At 36.9% G+C, this 18,426-nt stretch overlaps 1 protein-coding gene and 1 pseudogene across 1 annotated transcript; one reads left to right on the top strand and one right to left on the bottom strand.

The window, feature by feature from the left end:
- The first annotated feature begins 3,645 nt into the window (after positions 1 to 3,645).
- LOC141363242 (uncharacterized) lies at positions 3,646 to 5,187 on the top strand. Its single transcript, XM_073865832.1, has one exon. The coding sequence runs from the start codon at positions 3,737 to 3,739 to the stop codon at positions 4,814 to 4,816; it is 1,080 nt and encodes a 359-aa protein (XP_073721933.1). The 5' UTR covers positions 3,646 to 3,736; the 3' UTR covers positions 4,817 to 5,187.
- A 13,107-nt stretch (positions 5,188 to 18,294) lies between these two features.
- LOC129439041 (5S ribosomal RNA) lies at positions 18,295 to 18,406 on the bottom strand (annotated as a pseudogene).
- Between the last annotated feature and the right edge of the window lie 20 nt (positions 18,407 to 18,426).

Raw genomic sequence — 18,426 nt, 5'->3', positions numbered from 1 at the left:
TAATATGAATTACGTTGTGTTGTTAGGTTTCCCCTACACACCTGACTGCCTTAAGTTACATAACCGGTGCATCTATAGACAACACACACAAGACATTTATCCTCACTGGGTGAAAACAAACACTCAAGAGTCACACAACATTTTGTCTATTATGAACACTAGGGGTGGGAAAAAATGTATTCTTCGATGCATCATGATGTGGAAAGGACAATTCTGAAACGATTCACAAATGTCAAGAATTGTTTCTTAAAATTTATTTTACAAAATAATAACATGACGTTATCAGAAACAAAAGGCGTAACTCAACTGCGGGAGGGGTGCTGCACACGGACAGCTTGAGAGTGCGCACCGCACGAGCACCAGCAGAGCTTACACGAGCAGAAGAGAAAGAAAAAACAAATACATCTAGCCCTATTTGACTAATTAAAAACTGCAAGAAATCAAAATACATATTGAGATGATCTTCCTCTGCCTTTTCTCTGTTCAGTGTAGATTGCGGATCGGGACGCATTTTTCTTTCCGAGCCCGGCCCGCGTCCGAACGGGTAGTAACCGAACCCTACCGTAACCCGACAGGCATTTAGATATTTATGTCTGAGCCCGACCCAAGCCCGAAACAGTTAATAGTTGCATTGTCACAGCAACATAAACACATTTCCGCACACATGAAGAAGGATGGCGATAGTTCATCTTAAAATTAAACTTTTAAGTTTATCAGGTTACCCCAGACCATCCAAGAGGTAGGTGACTTTGTTTCTTAAGTAGAACACAAAAGTAGATTTTTAACTCCAGCCTAGGGATGGGCAATATAAACGATATGCAATATTAACGATAGAAAATTGGCATACGATAGAGATTTTAAATCTGTTGCACTATCGCGATAATGCGTGTTAATGACACAATCTACCCGCGAACTTTAGAGCCACAAGCTGCAGCCGAATAAACATGGATGAAAGCGTCAGCGAAAAAGAGGAGCTTGTGAAAAAGACTGATGCAACATCTATTTTTTGGATTTAAGCCATAAGTTACATAAGTTAACTGCTGCTCCACACGCGGAATATAATTAACTGTGTTTTTTAGCAGATAGATCTTGTCGGCTTTATCATTTTAAAAGTAGATCACCACACAAAAAAGTCTGGACACCCCTGCTGTAGAGTGTGTCAGGCAAAAGTTCCAGCTAAGAGAGGTAACAAGACTAATCTGGCCATAACGGTTTACTTTTACTTACTTTTTTAGCAGTTTGGCTTTTGTAAGGGGTCTATATAACCTGTTCTGAAACGAGTCTATTGAAATTATTATATCGCAATACATATCGCTATCGCAAGAGTCTGCAATGTATAATGCAATATGGATTTTAGGCCATATCGCCCATCCCTACTCCAGCCGTTTCAGTCTGTCAGTTGTATAATGGAAGTCTTCTACACCCTTTTGCTCTTTGGGGAGCATAGGTCATTCATGAACTTCCTCCAGGTGGTTCGATGTTGGGCGATCTTCTCTGCTTCCTTCCAAGATGATGTTGCTTTCCTGAGTTCTGCCTCAACAGACCTTTTCCAGCTGTTTCTTGGTCTTCCTGGCTTTCTTTTTCCTTGTGGGTTCCAGGTTAAGGCCTGTCTGGTCATGTTAGAAGATGGTTTTCTTAAGGTATGCCCAATCCAACCCCATTTCCTGCGTTTTATTTGAGTTTCAATTGGTTCTTGTTGTGTGATTTGCCAGAGTTCTTCATTTGTAATGGTGTTAGGCCAGTAAATCTCCAGGATGTGTCGTAAGCATCGGTTAATGAATGTTTGTAACTTATTTGATGGTGCTTTTGTGGTTCTCCAAGTTTCTGCCCAATATAATAAAACTGATTTAACATTGGAATTGAAGATGCGAAGTTTTGTGTTTTTGGAAATATATTTTGTGTTCCATATTGGCTTAAGTGTTAGAAAAGCTGATCTTGCCTTCCCTATTCTTGCTTGTATGTCTTTGTCACTACCTCCATCCTTCCCAACAACGCTTCCTAAATATGTATATGTGTCCACCTCTTCTAGTCCCTCTCCATCCAGTTTTATGGCATCTATTTTGTGGTTTATGGTCATCACCTTGGTTTTTGTTTTGTTGATGTGAAGTCCAGTGGTTGCTGCATTTTTGGCAAGTTTTGTGAGTTTGGTCTGCATTTGTGTGTTGGTGTGTGACAAGAGGACTATGTCATCGGCGAAGTCCAGATCTTCTAACTGGGACCACATTGTCCACTGAATACCCAGATTTTGTTCGGCTGTGGTTGCCTTCATGATCCAGTCCACTGACAGAAGGAAGAGAAAAGGGGACAGTAAGCAGCCCTGTCGGACTCCTGTCTCTATTGTAAAGCTGTCTGTTAGGTTTCCGTTATGTATCACTCTACAGGATGACTTTAAATACAGCTGCTGGGTGATGGTTATAAACTTTTTCGGGATGCCATAATGTGCCATGAGTCTCCATAAAGTCTCTCTGTCTAAGCTGTCGAATGCTTTATGGAAGTCGATGAATGTGAGAATGAGGGATTGTCAGGTAGAGAACGCTGAGGGGTAAGGAAAGAGCAGGAAGACTCAGTACAACTTGGTCGTGGAATAAGTGTGACCCAGGGTGATTTATTGAAGCAAAAATGTCTTCAGTGATAAGTTCAAGAGCAAGACAACAAAGTTATCAAAAAAAAAACAATAAAAAAAAATAAACAAACAAACCAAATGCTGATAGCAGCAAAACCTGACCGGTGCTACAATATTGCTAGCAACACACTATACAGGCCTCATGTGTCTCTCAGCAGACTACCTTCCATAACACAACCACACAAAGTACTATCAACAGGCTTTTATCAGCTTAATTCGCGCCAAACCCAATTGGATAAGTCCACCACAAAAGGGATAGCTAGACCAACAATACACAGGATATTTCCCCCTTCCATATCATTATGGTACACAACACTAAAATAAAACAAGCAATAAACATTTGTCCATCCTATACACATCTCTAGAAAACCCTCGGACAAATATAACTAATTTATATAAACTGTCCTCCCCCCACCTTACAGATAATGGTATCGCCCTTTATAATAGACGACCGCATTTTACACATTACTGATCCGCATTACCCTAACGATAGGGAAAGAGACAAAAACTCTTAAGATGAAACAAAAGAAATCATTGAATAAATGAATTAGAGTATGAATAAAAACTCACAAACTGAACAACAATGACAGTTTATACAAACAATAACTCATCATCAGACCTAAATAATAACGTAATAAATCAACACAAAACTTACAAACTGATAACTGGAGTGCAGCATATTCCTGTTATTCCTATAAAGCATGTCCCAAACCCCAACTTCATATTAATTAGTCACGTAAGAAAAGTCAGGAGGCGATGTGATGAGATGTAAACATAAACATGCGCTAAATCGCACTCCGGTGATGACGTCATCAAATACTCGTCATCACAGGGATGTATTCCATTCCAGGATCTGTTCAATGATGATACGGAGAGTGGCACTGTGATCGGTGCATGATCTGTCTTGACGGAAGCCTGCTTGTTGTTCTCTGAATTTTTTGTCCAATTCTTTTGATAGTCTTTCCAGAACAATCCTGCTTAAAATCTTCCCTGGCACAGATGTAAGCATGATGCCCCTGTGGGTTATTTGAACATCAGTTTGTTTTTAAGCCTGAGATCAATGACTTTTTCAAACATATTGTTTTATGGAAGAGATACATTGATGATGTTTTCATGATATGGAGTGGTACTGAACCTGCACTATTGCAATTTCATAGTTGGGTTAATGATAACTGCAATGCTTTAAAATTCACTATGGAATTTCATCATGAGAAAATGAATTTTTTGGATGTACTTGTTCTTAACACTGCATTGGGCATTGAAACCACCCTGTATCGAAAACCTACTGACCGTAACACTATATTACATGGACAATCCTATCACCCTATATCTTTAAAACGGTCGTTACCTATTTCCCAGTTGAGTCGGGTCCGCCGCATTTGCAGTAGTGATGACGATTTTCGACAACAATCTCTAATTTTATCAGAGAGATTCAGACAAAGATCTTACAATGAAGAGTGGATTCAGTCGGCGGTCACTCGTTTTAAAGATGTTTCACAACATGATAGTCTTGTTAAGAACACTAAAATAGTTGACCGGCGTTTGAATTGTTACATCCAATATTCGCCCGTCTCTATGAGCATTCAGAAGGTTTTATTGAAACATTGGCATATTGTGGAAAGCGATCCTAATCTTAAGAAATGTTTTGAAAAACCTCCCCGCGTAGTGTATAAGAAAACTCCTAATCTCCGAAACATCTGGGTTAGAGCTGATTTGAAACCACCGAGTCATTTCTTAGATAAAATACCTGATGGAAATTACAGATGTGGCAACTGCCAACAGTGCAATTTTACATACAAGACCTTGACTTTCACACACCCTCACACAGGAAAAATATTTAAGATTAGAGGCACTATTTCTTGCAAGACGGCTAACGTCATTTACCTTTTGCGTTGCCCTTGTGGGTTGTGTTACATCGGAAAAACCAGCAGACCTTTAAAAACTCGTATCTCTGAACATCGATGTGCGATTAGACATCGCGACCCAAAAAGTCCGGTTGCACAGCATTTTACTGATTTGAGACACTCTGTTTCCACTCTGCAGTACATTGGCATTGAGCAAGTTAAATATCCACGCCGTGGTGGTGACATTAATAAATTGCTTTTACAGCGTGAGCTGTATTGGATTTACACATTAAACACATTGTCACCAAAAGGTTTAAATGAAGAATTTGATATTCGTCCTTTTCTTTAATGTATACAAGTTTTTATACTTTTGACATTTTTGTGGTGATCAGCTGTGATTTACGCAATACTTGGTATCTGTTTGTTTTGTGCATTGTGCATTTTCCAGTTGTTTTCGTTTATTTTCATTATTATTTTCTCCTTTATTCTATTTTGTTATTGATCATTTCTCATTGTTATATATAAGAATTATTTTTCGTTTTTGTCAAATTGGTTTGATCATGTGACACCTCATTACCTGGTGGTATGTGTATAAATAGTGGTTGAGCAGCTGGGCTAATTTGTCTGATGAAGAGCCTGCGTGCTCGAAACGTTACCTGATGCCTAGCACTGTTTTTAATTAATAAACATTTTTGATATTTTTGGAGCTTTGGTGTTGCCGACTTTGCATCATTACTACCCCTGTAGTTGTTACAATCTTTTAGGTTTCCTTTTTTGGGGAGTTTCACCAAGTATCCCTCTGTCCAATCGTTTGGCACCCTTTCATCCTCCCAGATCTGTTCGAAGAGTTGATGAAGTAGTGTTGTTGCCATCTCTGGGTCTGCTTTGATGGCTTCAGGGGGATTCCATCAGGCCCTGGTGCTTTGTTGTTTTTCAATTTTTGAATAGCCTTTCTTATTTCTTGTTTGGTGGGCTTGTTGGTATTAACCTGTAGGGGGTGTACGGCTGATGGGATATCGGCCAATTCGATTGGCCTGGGTCTGTTCAGTATATCTCTGAAGTGCTCGGCCCACCTCTTCATCTGATCTTCTTGTTTAGTGAGTATTTTCCCATCTTTGTCTATATAATGGAAGTGGATGGTAACAAAATCTGTAACAAAAACATGCACAGACAAATCCAAATTAAACCCTGCGGCTCGTGACGACACATCGTTGTCCTAAGACACAAAACGATCAGTTTGTGCGAGAAACCGAACATTATTTATATAATTTTTTACCTCTAATACAACACTATCCACAGAGAAACGGGAGTCCCGTATAAGCTCTCATGTTGTGCACCCGATACAGTAGGCGGCAGTATGCACCTATGAAGTTGTTTCGCAACCTGCTATTAAACATTAGATGAATAAGAAGGTGATGTGAACGCGCGTGTTTCGTTTTAAGATGAACTACCGCTTTTAACAGGCTCATTGGCTACCTACATATTATAATAAGCTGTTTAAAAATTTCAAATGTTCAATGCCTTATTGCGCCAAGCCCAACCCGAACCCGAACATAATTTCTAAATATCTATTCGAACCCAGCCCGGCCCATCGGGTCCCGTCGGGCTCGGTTCGGGTATCCATCCTCTAGTTCAGTGAGCGACAGGAAGAAACAGTGCCTTTAAGTTATGGACTCATCTGATGTGCTAATAGCGTTTCCAAAAACCTGCTGCTAAATGTTTAGATATAGATAAGAACATAAATATACTTCTGTAAAAATATGAACATCATTTGTTATTCAGACGGAGGCACTGGGTGTGCTGCATTAGATAAATACAGTAATACTGCCACAATCTCTGTGTATAATGATGATGATTAGACGATATATCAGTTACAGTTACATATCGATATGCTGGTTAACATATTAATTATATATGTCGATTCTGAATCGATTCATGTGGGTCCAAATGATTCCCACCCATAATGAACACAAACACTTGAGGAAATAAGATCATGTGTTCAACCTGACAGACTCCAGTCAATGTCTTTGAATATGATTTAATCACGGCCGAATCCTCCTCATCAGAAAGAATACAAGAGTTTATATAGGATAGATACAGGACAAAGTCACATCATTTATCTCTAATATGATTTATTCTTCATATCTGCAATTCAGAAACTCTGTGTTAACATGCAGACAAAAGCAATTTAACTTTTTTGATGACCTCAGCTTTGACAAGTCATGGGGTTTTAAATTGAAATCATTAAACCACATGTACTTCCTCTATTTCAACACATTTTGTGGTCAAAAGCATACAGTACAAATGTTCAAACCTGTAAGGAAAAGATATGTTAGTTATAATTAGTTATGATTCATTTCAATTTCCTTCACAACGTGCAACAAAACTCCTCTGTTAAAATGTCAGTAAATGTAGTTTGGTGTTTCTTTGATGAAATCTTTGCTGATATTATTTTGTATGAAGAGTTTTTCTCCTTTAGGTGTTGTTTTTATAAAGATGATTAACAACATTGATCCATCATTGACACTGACACACACATTAATAATGTTTTTATAGATTGAGTGAAATTGATCTTTAAACACTGTAACATCTTTAAATGTAAGATCAGAGTTATGTTATCTCCAGCTGATATTCCTCCTGTAATAGAGGAAGATTTTTACATCAAATACCTGATGAGAATTACAAGTGTGAGTCATGAACTCAATACAGATTTATGAAGAAATGTTCATGTGGTTTAGGACATCTAACACTAATAGTCAGCTGTGTGATGGATTTATTTGACATTTAAACACACAGTGTCTCAGTTACTGAGGGATTGAAAGAGGAACATTACATGAAGAGATGGAGGTTAGAGATTTGTGGACAAACTTTGTAGTTTTGTATCATTCACATAAAGTCTCTGTTCTCTACAGGTTGTGTTGGTGTGATATCACAGAAGAAGGTTGTGTTGCTCTGACTTCAGCTCTGAGATCAAACCCATCACACCTGAGATATCTGGATCTGTCTTATAATAATCTCACAGATTCAGGAGTGAAGCTGATCTCTGATCTAAAAGATGATCCACATTATAAACTAGAGAGAGTACTGTGAGTAGAGCTCATTTAAATAAATGTTTAAAGTAAACTCATGCAGTGTCATTTAAATCCTAGAATATAAATATTAGAAATAAATGTAAATTGATCTGCTGCTGTTATAGGCTGTGTATGCTTTAAACCCAACAAACTGGAAATATGAAGTGTACATGAACAACACTTGATGCTTTGTCAGATCAACACAATAAGAATTCAATCCAATGTCTGAGTCTGTTTACTAACTGTGATGTTGAGTTTGTTCACTCCAGGATTTAATACTGTGATCTTACTCTTCTTACACATTATATATGATGTTTGTTAATGGGGTTTGTTTGATAGGCCGACACCTCTATAGTTATGCACACTTGACTAGATGTTCATCTTAAACTCTTTTTATAACAACTTGGTTTTTATTTCATGTTTTAAGCATTATTTATCAAATCATCAGAATACAGACAGAAATAACAACACAAACACAATATATACACAACAGATAAACACAAAGTACAGATGATAAATGATAGAGATGAAGATTAGAAAAAATAAGAAAAAGTCAACTCTTAAAATCTGATGGAGACTTCACACAACTCTCTGTCGAGCTTTGACATTGATGCTGTTTCTCTTTATTTACACGACTGTCAACCTCCAGGACTTTTAAAATAAAGCATCACCTTCATTTTCTTACTGTTTGTGTGTGATTATATTATACTACATACATATCAATACATTCATCTCTTACATTGACATCAAAAATTCAGAGGAAATAGATGAAATGTGTTTTTGTATTGTTGTAGCTCATGTGTATGTGATAAACAGATTGTTGACATGTTTATTATGTTGAAGATTTAATTTCTATCACTGACTGACAGCACTAATAGTTTGTTTTTCTATCTCTTCATCTGACACTGATGATGATCTAATATTTGATTGACTTTCTCTTTCATTTTTATTCAGGACTGAACATCAGAGACAGTAAAGATGTAAAGATGTCTGATCTTCAGTTTGATCTGATGGTGAATAAGAAGACACAATAGTGACATCACTTCCTCTTAACTGTATGAGTTGATTATTCAGTACAGGATCTGATCTGTGACTTTATCCAAATCTGACTATTTAAATTAGATTTCATGAAGACATGTGAATAAAGTTGTGACAGGGTCATGTTTATCTCCTCTTCTTTTAACAACAGTCTGTATAGATCTGGGAACTGAGGAGACCCGTTGATGAACTTTTAGGAGAGGAATGTTGTCCCATTCATGTCTGATACTGGATTCTTGCTGAGTTTTCTTTGTTGTATTTTTCCCTTCAAATGTTTGTCAGATGGTTTTCAGATCTGGACTGTGCTCAGGACTCTTCTACTATAAACTCATGCTGTTGTAATAGATGTAGTATGAAGTTTATCAATGTCTTACTGAAATAGACAAAGACAGATGAAAGCAGATGTTGCTCTTTCAGTATTGATGAGGTCTTTCCAGATGTGAAAGCTGCTCATTTAGACGCTAATCCTCCTCCATACCAACAAAGATGAAGGCTTTTGATGTGATCACTGATAACAATACAGATGATCTCTCTCCTCTTTAGTTTCCAAACTTAAATTTGTCTGATCACAGAACAGTTTTGTCTCAGTCCATTTGAAATCAGACAGAAGTGTATTTTTGGATCTTGTTTTCATTGGGCTTCTTCTTTGCATGATAAAGCTTTAAGCAGCATTTGTGGATGATAAAGTGAATTGTGTTAACAGACAGTGATTTCTGGAGGTGTTTCTGATCTCATGCAGTGATTTTCAGGTCTGTGTTTCATTCAGTGAGGACATCACAGACATCTAATAATGATTTTACTCCAACCCACACGACTCTCCTGATTTTGCCAAGTGGTTGATGTCCTCAGGGCAACATTATGTTGACCCTGGGACAACATTTCAATCAACCAATCAGATTTCAGAAATAAGTTTATAGTTTGTTTTAAGTTTAAGCTTACATCTAGGATGAGCTGTTTCTAGACAATTGTTTTTCAGTTATCATGTCCCTCTGATTTTAGGGTTTGGTTATGGTTAGGGTTGGGGTTTGGGGTGGGTTTAGGTTTTATTTAGAAAAATGTTGTCCTTGGGTCAACACAATATGTTGCCCTGAGGACATCAACCACTTGGCAAAATCAGTTCAACCCCCCTCACACACAGAGATTTCTCCAGATTGTTTAAATATTTTGATGATATTATTAGTAGATCAATGTCCTCCCTTCATAATGTTTTTAAACACCTGATTCAACTCATCAGACTCCTTCCAGAATGATAAAAATGTCTCCATAATGAAAACATGAACAAGATAATGAGTTGGATCTTGTGTTTTATCTCCTTTGTACTCTGTTGTATTTGTAAAGATTATAAAAGTATTTGTAAAGATTATAAAAGTTTATTTTGAATCTATTATATGATTAGTTGTTTGTTTTCTCAAACGGGTTTTTGCGCCTCTATGGGTGAATGAGAGAACTGCAGGGCGTTTGCCAGATTAAATTCAACAGAAGTGTAAAGTGATTTACTAGAAGATCTTCTGCAGAAACATCCTTCATGTTCACACAAACACATCTAATTATGCACAACTAGACCATCGTCCTCTTAATTTAACTATTAAAGAGTTTTTCACTTCTGAAGACACATTACATTTTAAAACATTTGAAGCACAAGAACTGGGTGCTCAGAAAAGTCCTCTTTGTTTAATGATGTCAGAATAAACCTGCATTTGCTGTCACAAAGTTTTCTGTGTTTAATGTTTATTTTCCACTAGATGGCATTTGTGTACCTTAGCACTCATTTACACAAGTTACTTTTGGTTAATTTAATTTTGTGTATTTTGATATTTTGATTATTTTCTAATGTTTATTGTGTTTCTATACTGAATTGTTGTTTATTTGAGCAAGATTTATTTTTTCTAAGAGATTGTTGGTTATTTTATTTTACTCCCATCATGCCTTTATATGTCACTTCCTGGTTTGTCACTTCCTGTTTTGTCAACCACATGAAGAGATGGAGCAATGTAAGCATTGCTAACTTAAGAGTGTTTCTATCTATATCATATGCCATCCAACCAAGAAAATTCAAGATATAACCCCCTCTCTTAGCTCACAAGCAGGCAAAAGTGGTATGTGGATATATTTTCTGTTTATTTAAGAGTTTAATGTGATTTGTTTGTTTTCCATGTAACTGAATGTGTAACTGGTGATATGTTGTGTATTTCGTCTTTTTTATTCAGTTCTACGGTGTTGGTGTTGAAGTTGATGTCTGTATTGGTGTCTATGTCGACGAATGCATTAAACATCTGTGAGAAAGAACCTCAGCCTTCGCAATGTGACTAAGGGCGGCATAAAACCAATCATGACCCTGTTGGGCTTCAGTGATCTGTCTGAACTACTGCATCAAATATCAATAATTTAACAGCTGGAGATAATAGTCTCTTTCACACAGCAATACTGGTAATTATCATGAATTTACCAAAATAAATTTACCAGTAAATACAAAAATGTGCTGTTCACACATGCAGTGACGTTCCGTCTTTTTTTCTAGTCAAACATCATTCACACATCAGTATCAAAATGCCGGCAAACTGGGTTTAATTTGGGCCAGGGCCATCCGGGGCGTGCGGCGCACCCACGACAAAAATGGATTGCGCAACCGGGTTTTTACTGCTAACGACGTGTCGATCATTTTTGTCACCATGTGCTCAGTTAATCTACATCGGTACGCAGCCCCGCGTCTCATTCAGAACCTCAAATGCGCATTCGTGCAGGATCACGACATTACATTGTAGAGATGAGAGAGAGAGAGAGAGAGAGGCAAGAATCGTGCCCACGTCGAAAAAACTTAATAGAAGTCTAGAAACAAAGTATTAAAGTATGTATAGCCATGTCATATGTTAACTAGATAACTGGATACAACTTATTGTATAGTTTAATAAAATAATGTATTTTGATTATACAAATCAATTACGATCTAAATATAGTGATTGTTTTACTATAAAATTTACATCTTTTGTGAATTTATGTTGTGTTTTGCTGTAATTATTTTAAATATTGCATAAGAAAAAAAAAACTGCTGACCAGCTTAGGGAATCTCTGTGGCTAATTTATAAGACATGTTCCTTAATCAGTATGTTGTTTTTCTTGTTAATTTAGTCTTTGGTAGCCCATCTTATGGCTTAAATTAGTCAATAAGGTTGATTCTTATAACTTCCTTTAAAGTTTGATCAATTGTGCATAATGACATGTGCAACAAATGCATGTAGAGTGTGAGACTCATAGATTTGCATAATTTAAAGTTCAGGTTTTAAAGTTTGGGTCAACATGTAGTTATGCGCTGGCACAGAGTTAGACCCTTTTGACTCCACACAGAAACAGCAACGTGTGCGGGATGACATCACTTTGTTGCAGAGATGCTACCAGTGATGCCACAGTTACTTTGAAAAAGTAATCTGATTACTGATTACTGATTACTCCTTTAAAAAGTAACTAAGTTACTTTACAGATTACTTGATTTTAAAAGTAACTAAGTTAGATTACAAGTTACTTTGTTAGTTACATTCCAGTAGCTGCCAACACCTCCACTGCCTCAACATTAAAAATGACAACCGGTTTTGCCAACACTCACTTTATTGGAAGTGCATTTTTAACAGTAACGTCAACAATGTATCTCCTGACATTTTAAGTTGAACTGTTGTGTTTTAAAAAACTAATAATATATATATATATATATGAGTCTTTCTTGACTTCACTAAACATAAATAGGGGTGAGCAGGGGCCATTTTCAGAAAAACTTAAAATTTTAAAAGTTAATGTTTTAGACAGAGATATATTTTTGCTGTGGTCAATAACTCACAAGTGTGGTCTATCAAAACCAGCTGGAATTTTGAACAAATATAAAACGACTTCTGTATAATTTCACTTTAAACAAGAGTAGTGAATTGTTACTTTTGACCTTGACAGCAGGGACGAAAGTAACACACAGGTGGGTCAAAAGTAACACAACAAAACATGATAGATTTTTGTGTTACACTTGTTTTTATTAAATATATATTACTATGACCTCTTTAATATGTAACTGCAAACTTATTTTGTCATTTATCTTTGTAAAAAATAATTAAATTACATTTTTATTTTAAATTTCAGTTTTATCAAATGTTTCAAAAGCAACCAACAGTCCAAACTTAAATTGCTGAGACTAAAAAAAAATCAATAGTTTGAACACTATGAAAATAAAATTAAATCAAATTAGAATAATATCAATTTTTTACCATATTACATATTACCAATACACAGTATTAGCAGCGGGACAAAACTAACAAGTGTTACTTTTGACCCGACAGGATCTACTTACTCTATAAACTCGACTTACTTTTATTTTGAAAAACTGAGGAGTCTTCAGGATGTTATATACCTTGTAGATTTATCAGTATTGTAACACATGAAACGAGAAAACAACGCGTTGTAAGAAAAAAAGACCGCTTTTGGAATGTACTTATGATGGTTGAAAACACAGTTCTGGATCTACACGTGGTAATCGGTGAGTAAATAACGCGATATTTGTCAACTCTTTCAGAGGTTATGTGCTAATATGCTGTCATAGTGAGATTTAGATGTTATCAGGGCTCGGAGAAAATCGCTTTGTTACTTTCGTTCTTCAACTCTCCCACACTTACTGGTTTTGCACTGAAGTCCAGCTTTTGTTGTTTGGGTAGTGGATGAACTCCTGCTCACTGCTTCGCATCACCGGGTGGGACTTGCTCTTAGTTTGACTGTCTGCGCCGTGCCGCGACTCCAAATGTTTTTTTTTTTTTTAATTGACGTAGTGTTTTTGTAGCTGCATCTCTCTTCTCTCTCCATTGTACGTTGTTTACGTTTGTGTCGCTTACACGTGACCTGAATTGTCCTCGTGCTGAAAACGTGACTTGTCGCACACCTGACTTCACTTCCCGAGACGCAAGAAGAAATATACAAGAAAATATATATTTTACTAAGGAAAATTTCAAAAATAGTAACGCACAGTGACTTGGATAAGTAACTTTAATCTGATTACTGGTTTGGAAATATTAACGCGTTAGATAACTCGTTACTAAAAAAAGTGGTAAAATTAGAGTAACGCGTTACTAAGTAACGCGTTACCGGCATCACTGGATGCTACAGAACAGAAGTGCTCTGTTTGTTCACAGAGTTGTTGTATGTTAAAATAAGGTGAATTAAATAAAAAATCCCTAATTTTAAAGGTCATGGTGCGATGCGTAATAAGGTCAAATTTCTGTTATTCTAAGATAAAGTGTACCAGAGTTAAGAACTTCGAGCATAATCTGCACTCCTGTCTTCCTAAGGTGATATGGCTAACAATCCCAATTGGTGCCCCAGGTCATAAGATCCTGATTAACCAAATCCTGATGTTTGATCTCCTAAGTGTAAAGCTGTGTATAAAAGGTGGCCTGTCAAAATATTTGGGGAAGCATTCTTTAGCAAGAATCTTCCCCAAACTTTGTGTGTGTGTGTGTGTGTGTGTGTATTAAAAGATCATGAAGGAATTCTTTAGCAAGAAGCTCTCTAACAGTCTGTGTATTTAAACATTATGAAAGCATCTGTATTCAGAACTTCCAACACTGCTGCGTGTCTTTGATTGCCAGGTATGATTTTGTAACTTTTTATTTTCTATGTTGGTCTTTTTAGTTAAATGTTACTTTTAATGTTAATATTGATATTTCTGATTGATGAATTTGAATAACCAAAATTATTGATTTAAGTGTAACCTGCCTGGCAAAATAAATTGTTATTATTGATTCATTTTAAATTCTTCAATTGTTATTTCCGGTAGATTAGTAGTAGTCTGTTGTTAACGCAAAATAAGTATGTCAGGATATGATCATACTGATGTTTTGATGTTGAATGGAGCATGGGACACATTCACCAGGACTCCCAGATTTATGTCTATCACCTGACTTAGCAAGTTGCATGACTGTGACTAAAGTAACTATTTTCCAACATTTCCTCCAACCCGTACGATTGCTTTGGTCGTTTGTCAATTTCACCAAATACGACCAATAGACGCATTTTCTAAATTAGCGGCTCTACCGGCAGCAGTTAAACATAATATATTAGGGTATAAAATTATATTTAAGGGTATAAAATTATATTTTGCTATGATGACATGTACTGGGATAAGATTTTCAATTTAAACCGCCAGGATTAATTGTATTTTATTACACATTACACTATTCAGGCATTTAAAGGGACAGTAAGTAGGGTTTTAAGTGATTTATTAATCAAAATCAATGTCTTTTTTCATAAATATGTCCTTGTTTGTTTCAAATGACCTCTGCCAGTAATCTGACTTTTCTTTGTAAGCTTAGAATTTCTCCTCTTTACATTGAACGGGTAAGTCCAAGAAGGCTTCGATGTCGTTTTGCCGTATTAATAAACTATAATAGCAGAGAGGGACAAAAAGCACTAGCTTACCAACGTGTTTTCACAACGTGTTTTCATTCAGAACATGTGAACCAACTGAAATGGACAAGGAGATCAGTGATTACATAACGGCTACCATAGTTGAAACACGCATTTGGAAAGGGGAGGCGCTAGAGAGCACTATTCGTTTGAATGCAAAATACACTTTTACCACTAGATGGGGGTAAATCCTACTTATTGTCCCTTTAAAGCAAATAACAAACACATTTATTTATTTATTATAGCATATAAAACAGTCACAACTTTTGAAAAATGTACTTAAAATATTCTAAGTGTACCGAGGTCAAACAATCAATTTATTTGAAGAAAAGATGCAAACGTGATGACAATCCGCTGTAAATATCAGATTCTGTGTACACTGATTTAAAAACTGCCGCCAGAAGAAGCAATGATACGTCATCTATGATTGTGAAAAGGGCATTGGCTTTCGTGTGTCTAGTGACCGATTGCATCAATACGTTAGCTAAAAATGTGAAGCACTATTGGCTCTGTGACCGACTACGTCATGCTGGTTTAAGTTTGAATGAGATCACAGAGTTCTTCATATAAAGTGATCGTTTGGCTTCAGCTCACAAGGTTTGCAACGCGAATGGTTTGTAATACTTTTATATGGTTTTATGCAATAAATACCTGCCTGTACTTTTACTTGCATGTTGTGTTTTATATGGTTGAGAAGTGGTTGTGTTTAGGGTAAAGGTGAGGGTGGGGTTAGATGCTCCAAAATATCTTTAAAACCATAAATGTTTATGAAACTGTTTCTACATTTACAAATTCATAAAATTAAATGTGTCTAAACTGATGTATAAGGCAAAAAACGTAAAAAGTAACAACAGATTGTATTTATAGGCTACTGCCGCTAGAGGACACTAATGCCTTAATACGTCACTTTACGTCGTAATAAGGTGCTTGCACAAACGACTTTGGAGGACAGTCTCCTATTTTTATGATCGGAGCAAGCATGGGGCGGCCAGACTTAAAAATATTAGTTTACTGGGCAACCTCTGACTAAGATCAGACTGACAATTTTGTGTGTGATATATACGCGAAGGCTGATGTATACTCTGTGCGATATCGGGTCCCTAATGAACGAATAACTAAGATTATGAGAATTTATAAATAATCAATTATTTAATTTAAGACCAACAGATACTTTATATAATGCACTAAATTCATATTAAATTGAAGTCAGACTATAATTTAAACACAGAGGTCAAATAAAGTAACTTAATCCTGATAAATATAATTATTCTTTTAGAAGCGCCAAGACAAAAAAGAATCGCCGATAGGTGGCTCCTTTTACAGCGCTAAGCAACCTCTGCTGTGTTTTTAACAGAAACTGACCAAACTTAGAGACTGAGTCTTTATACTGCACAACATCTGGGGCCTCATTTATAAAGCGTGCATACGCACAGATAAAGTGTGCATAGGCAAAAATCCACGGCAAAGTCCATATTTATAAAAACTGTCTTTGACGTGGAAAAGTGCCTAGCGCCACGTCAGGGTCTGAGCAGACGTACGCACTTTTGCTTGTCTGATTGCTGCAGGTTTTTGGAAATATAAGACATTAATTACGCATTGTTTAAAAGCGGAGATCTGAAACTGCTCGGCTGCGCACAAGTTCTAGTTCAGTTGAGATTTATAGATTTGAAAGGGGTACGCGCGTTTTTTGCGCGTACGTTCGGTTTATGAATCACACGTACACATTTTTGTTAAATGATCGTAAGATCAAATGTAGGATGGTTTTTACGCAGCATTTTATAAATAAGGCCCCTGAATCCCTGACCTCACCATCCATTAACACATCTCCTCCTTTAGTTTTCTGAATATAAACCTTAGTTCGCATTTTACCCTTTTTGATGTTAACTTTCAATAGTGGAAACTTTCCTGCTGCCCCTTCACAATCATCATTTGTGTCAGAATCTGAATCTGTAGTCATATCAATGTCACTACCAGGGTCACATGCATTAAAATCTGGTAAATCCGGTGCAATTTGCTTTTGATCAACTTTTGTGTAAATTGAACATTAGCTTGAACATCTCTTTTAACATCTGTCGTGTAACCCCATCAGCCTTCTCTCCATAACTTCTTTATCTCTTTTATGAATGTCTAATTGCATTTTCAATTCCTAATTTCTACATTTAGATAAAGTGGCAAAAATCCAAGGGATTTATTCATCTCAATTCTCAGGTTTTCATTCTTTGAATTGTACAATTTCCATACTTTTTTAATGTCTTTAGATGTGTCTTTACTTTTGTCTTGGGAACCTAAAGACCCCACTTTGTACTTTAATGAGTTTTTCTGCTTGTTTGATCTTAAAGTGCTCTTTGTGCTGTTGTGTTAGAATTTTAATTACATCATCTAGCTTAATTTCTGACTGCTCCATATCTGAAGAACTACTTCCCACACACAGTACGTACTGAATTTTCATGAAATGTCAGAACACTCACACTTGCTTGAGTAGTTAAGTCAGGAGAAGACACCTGCTGGAGTTACCCCGCCTTCACTCGTGGCTCAGAGTCAGAAGCCAAGTGGTCTGGGACATTTCACCATCTGGTCATGCGAGAAATAATCCATACTCCGTTCTTACGGATAACAGCAATTATTCTATCCTGTTCGTGATGCCATAACTGTTAGATCAGGTCTCCACGACAGACAAATATTGAGGATCCAGCCCCGGACACCAGATCCTGCCAGAAAATATCGCTTTACTCAGCAAAGCTGTTAATACCAAAATTAGTGCTTAACAGTCTTCTGATAGTCAAGAGGTTGATTGATTAAAGCTAGAGAAGAGCAGATGCAGACAGGAGACAAAGTATATGATGGTAAATAGAACAAAGTTTATTGATGGACAATCTCAGTTGCATATCAATGTTCAAACTTCATCTCCCCCAAGTATGAACTCAACATGTCACAGTGGACGTGCAGTATCCACCTGGATGAGGCGACGGCAGCCATATTGCGGCAAAATGCCCACCACACACCAGCTTATTAGAGGAGAGGAGACAGATGGATATAGCCAATTAGTATATGAGGGGATGATTAGTAGGTCAACTGGTAAGTTTGGCCAGGATGCCGGGGCACACCCCTACTCTTTTTCGAAGGACATCCTGGGATTTTTAACAACCACAGAGAGTCAGGACCTCGGATTAACGTCTCATCCGAAGGACAGTGCTTTTTTGACAGTATAGTGTCCCTGTCACTATACTGGGGTGTTAGGACCCACACAGACCACAGAGTGAGCACCCCCTGCTGGTCTCACTAACACCTCTACCAGCAGCAACCTGGATTTCCCAGGTGGTCTCCCATCCAAGTACTGACCAGGCTCAGCCCTGCTTAGCTTCAGTGGCCAAACTGTCTTACAGGGTGATATGGCTGCTGGATAGCAACATCTCATTCAACT

This window comes from Misgurnus anguillicaudatus, unplaced genomic scaffold (genome assembly GCF_027580225.2).
Source record: "Misgurnus anguillicaudatus unplaced genomic scaffold, ASM2758022v2 HiC_scaffold_33, whole genome shotgun sequence".
Classification (NCBI taxonomy): Eukaryota; Metazoa; Chordata; class Actinopteri; order Cypriniformes; family Cobitidae; genus Misgurnus; species Misgurnus anguillicaudatus.
This window is presented reverse-complemented; position numbering and strand designations above follow the sequence as displayed.

Excerpts from the sequence above, each read along its gene's own strand:
- LOC141363242 (XM_073865832.1), top strand. The coding sequence starts at position 3,737 with ATGATATGGAGTGGTACTGAACCTGCACTATTGCAATTTCATAGTTGG.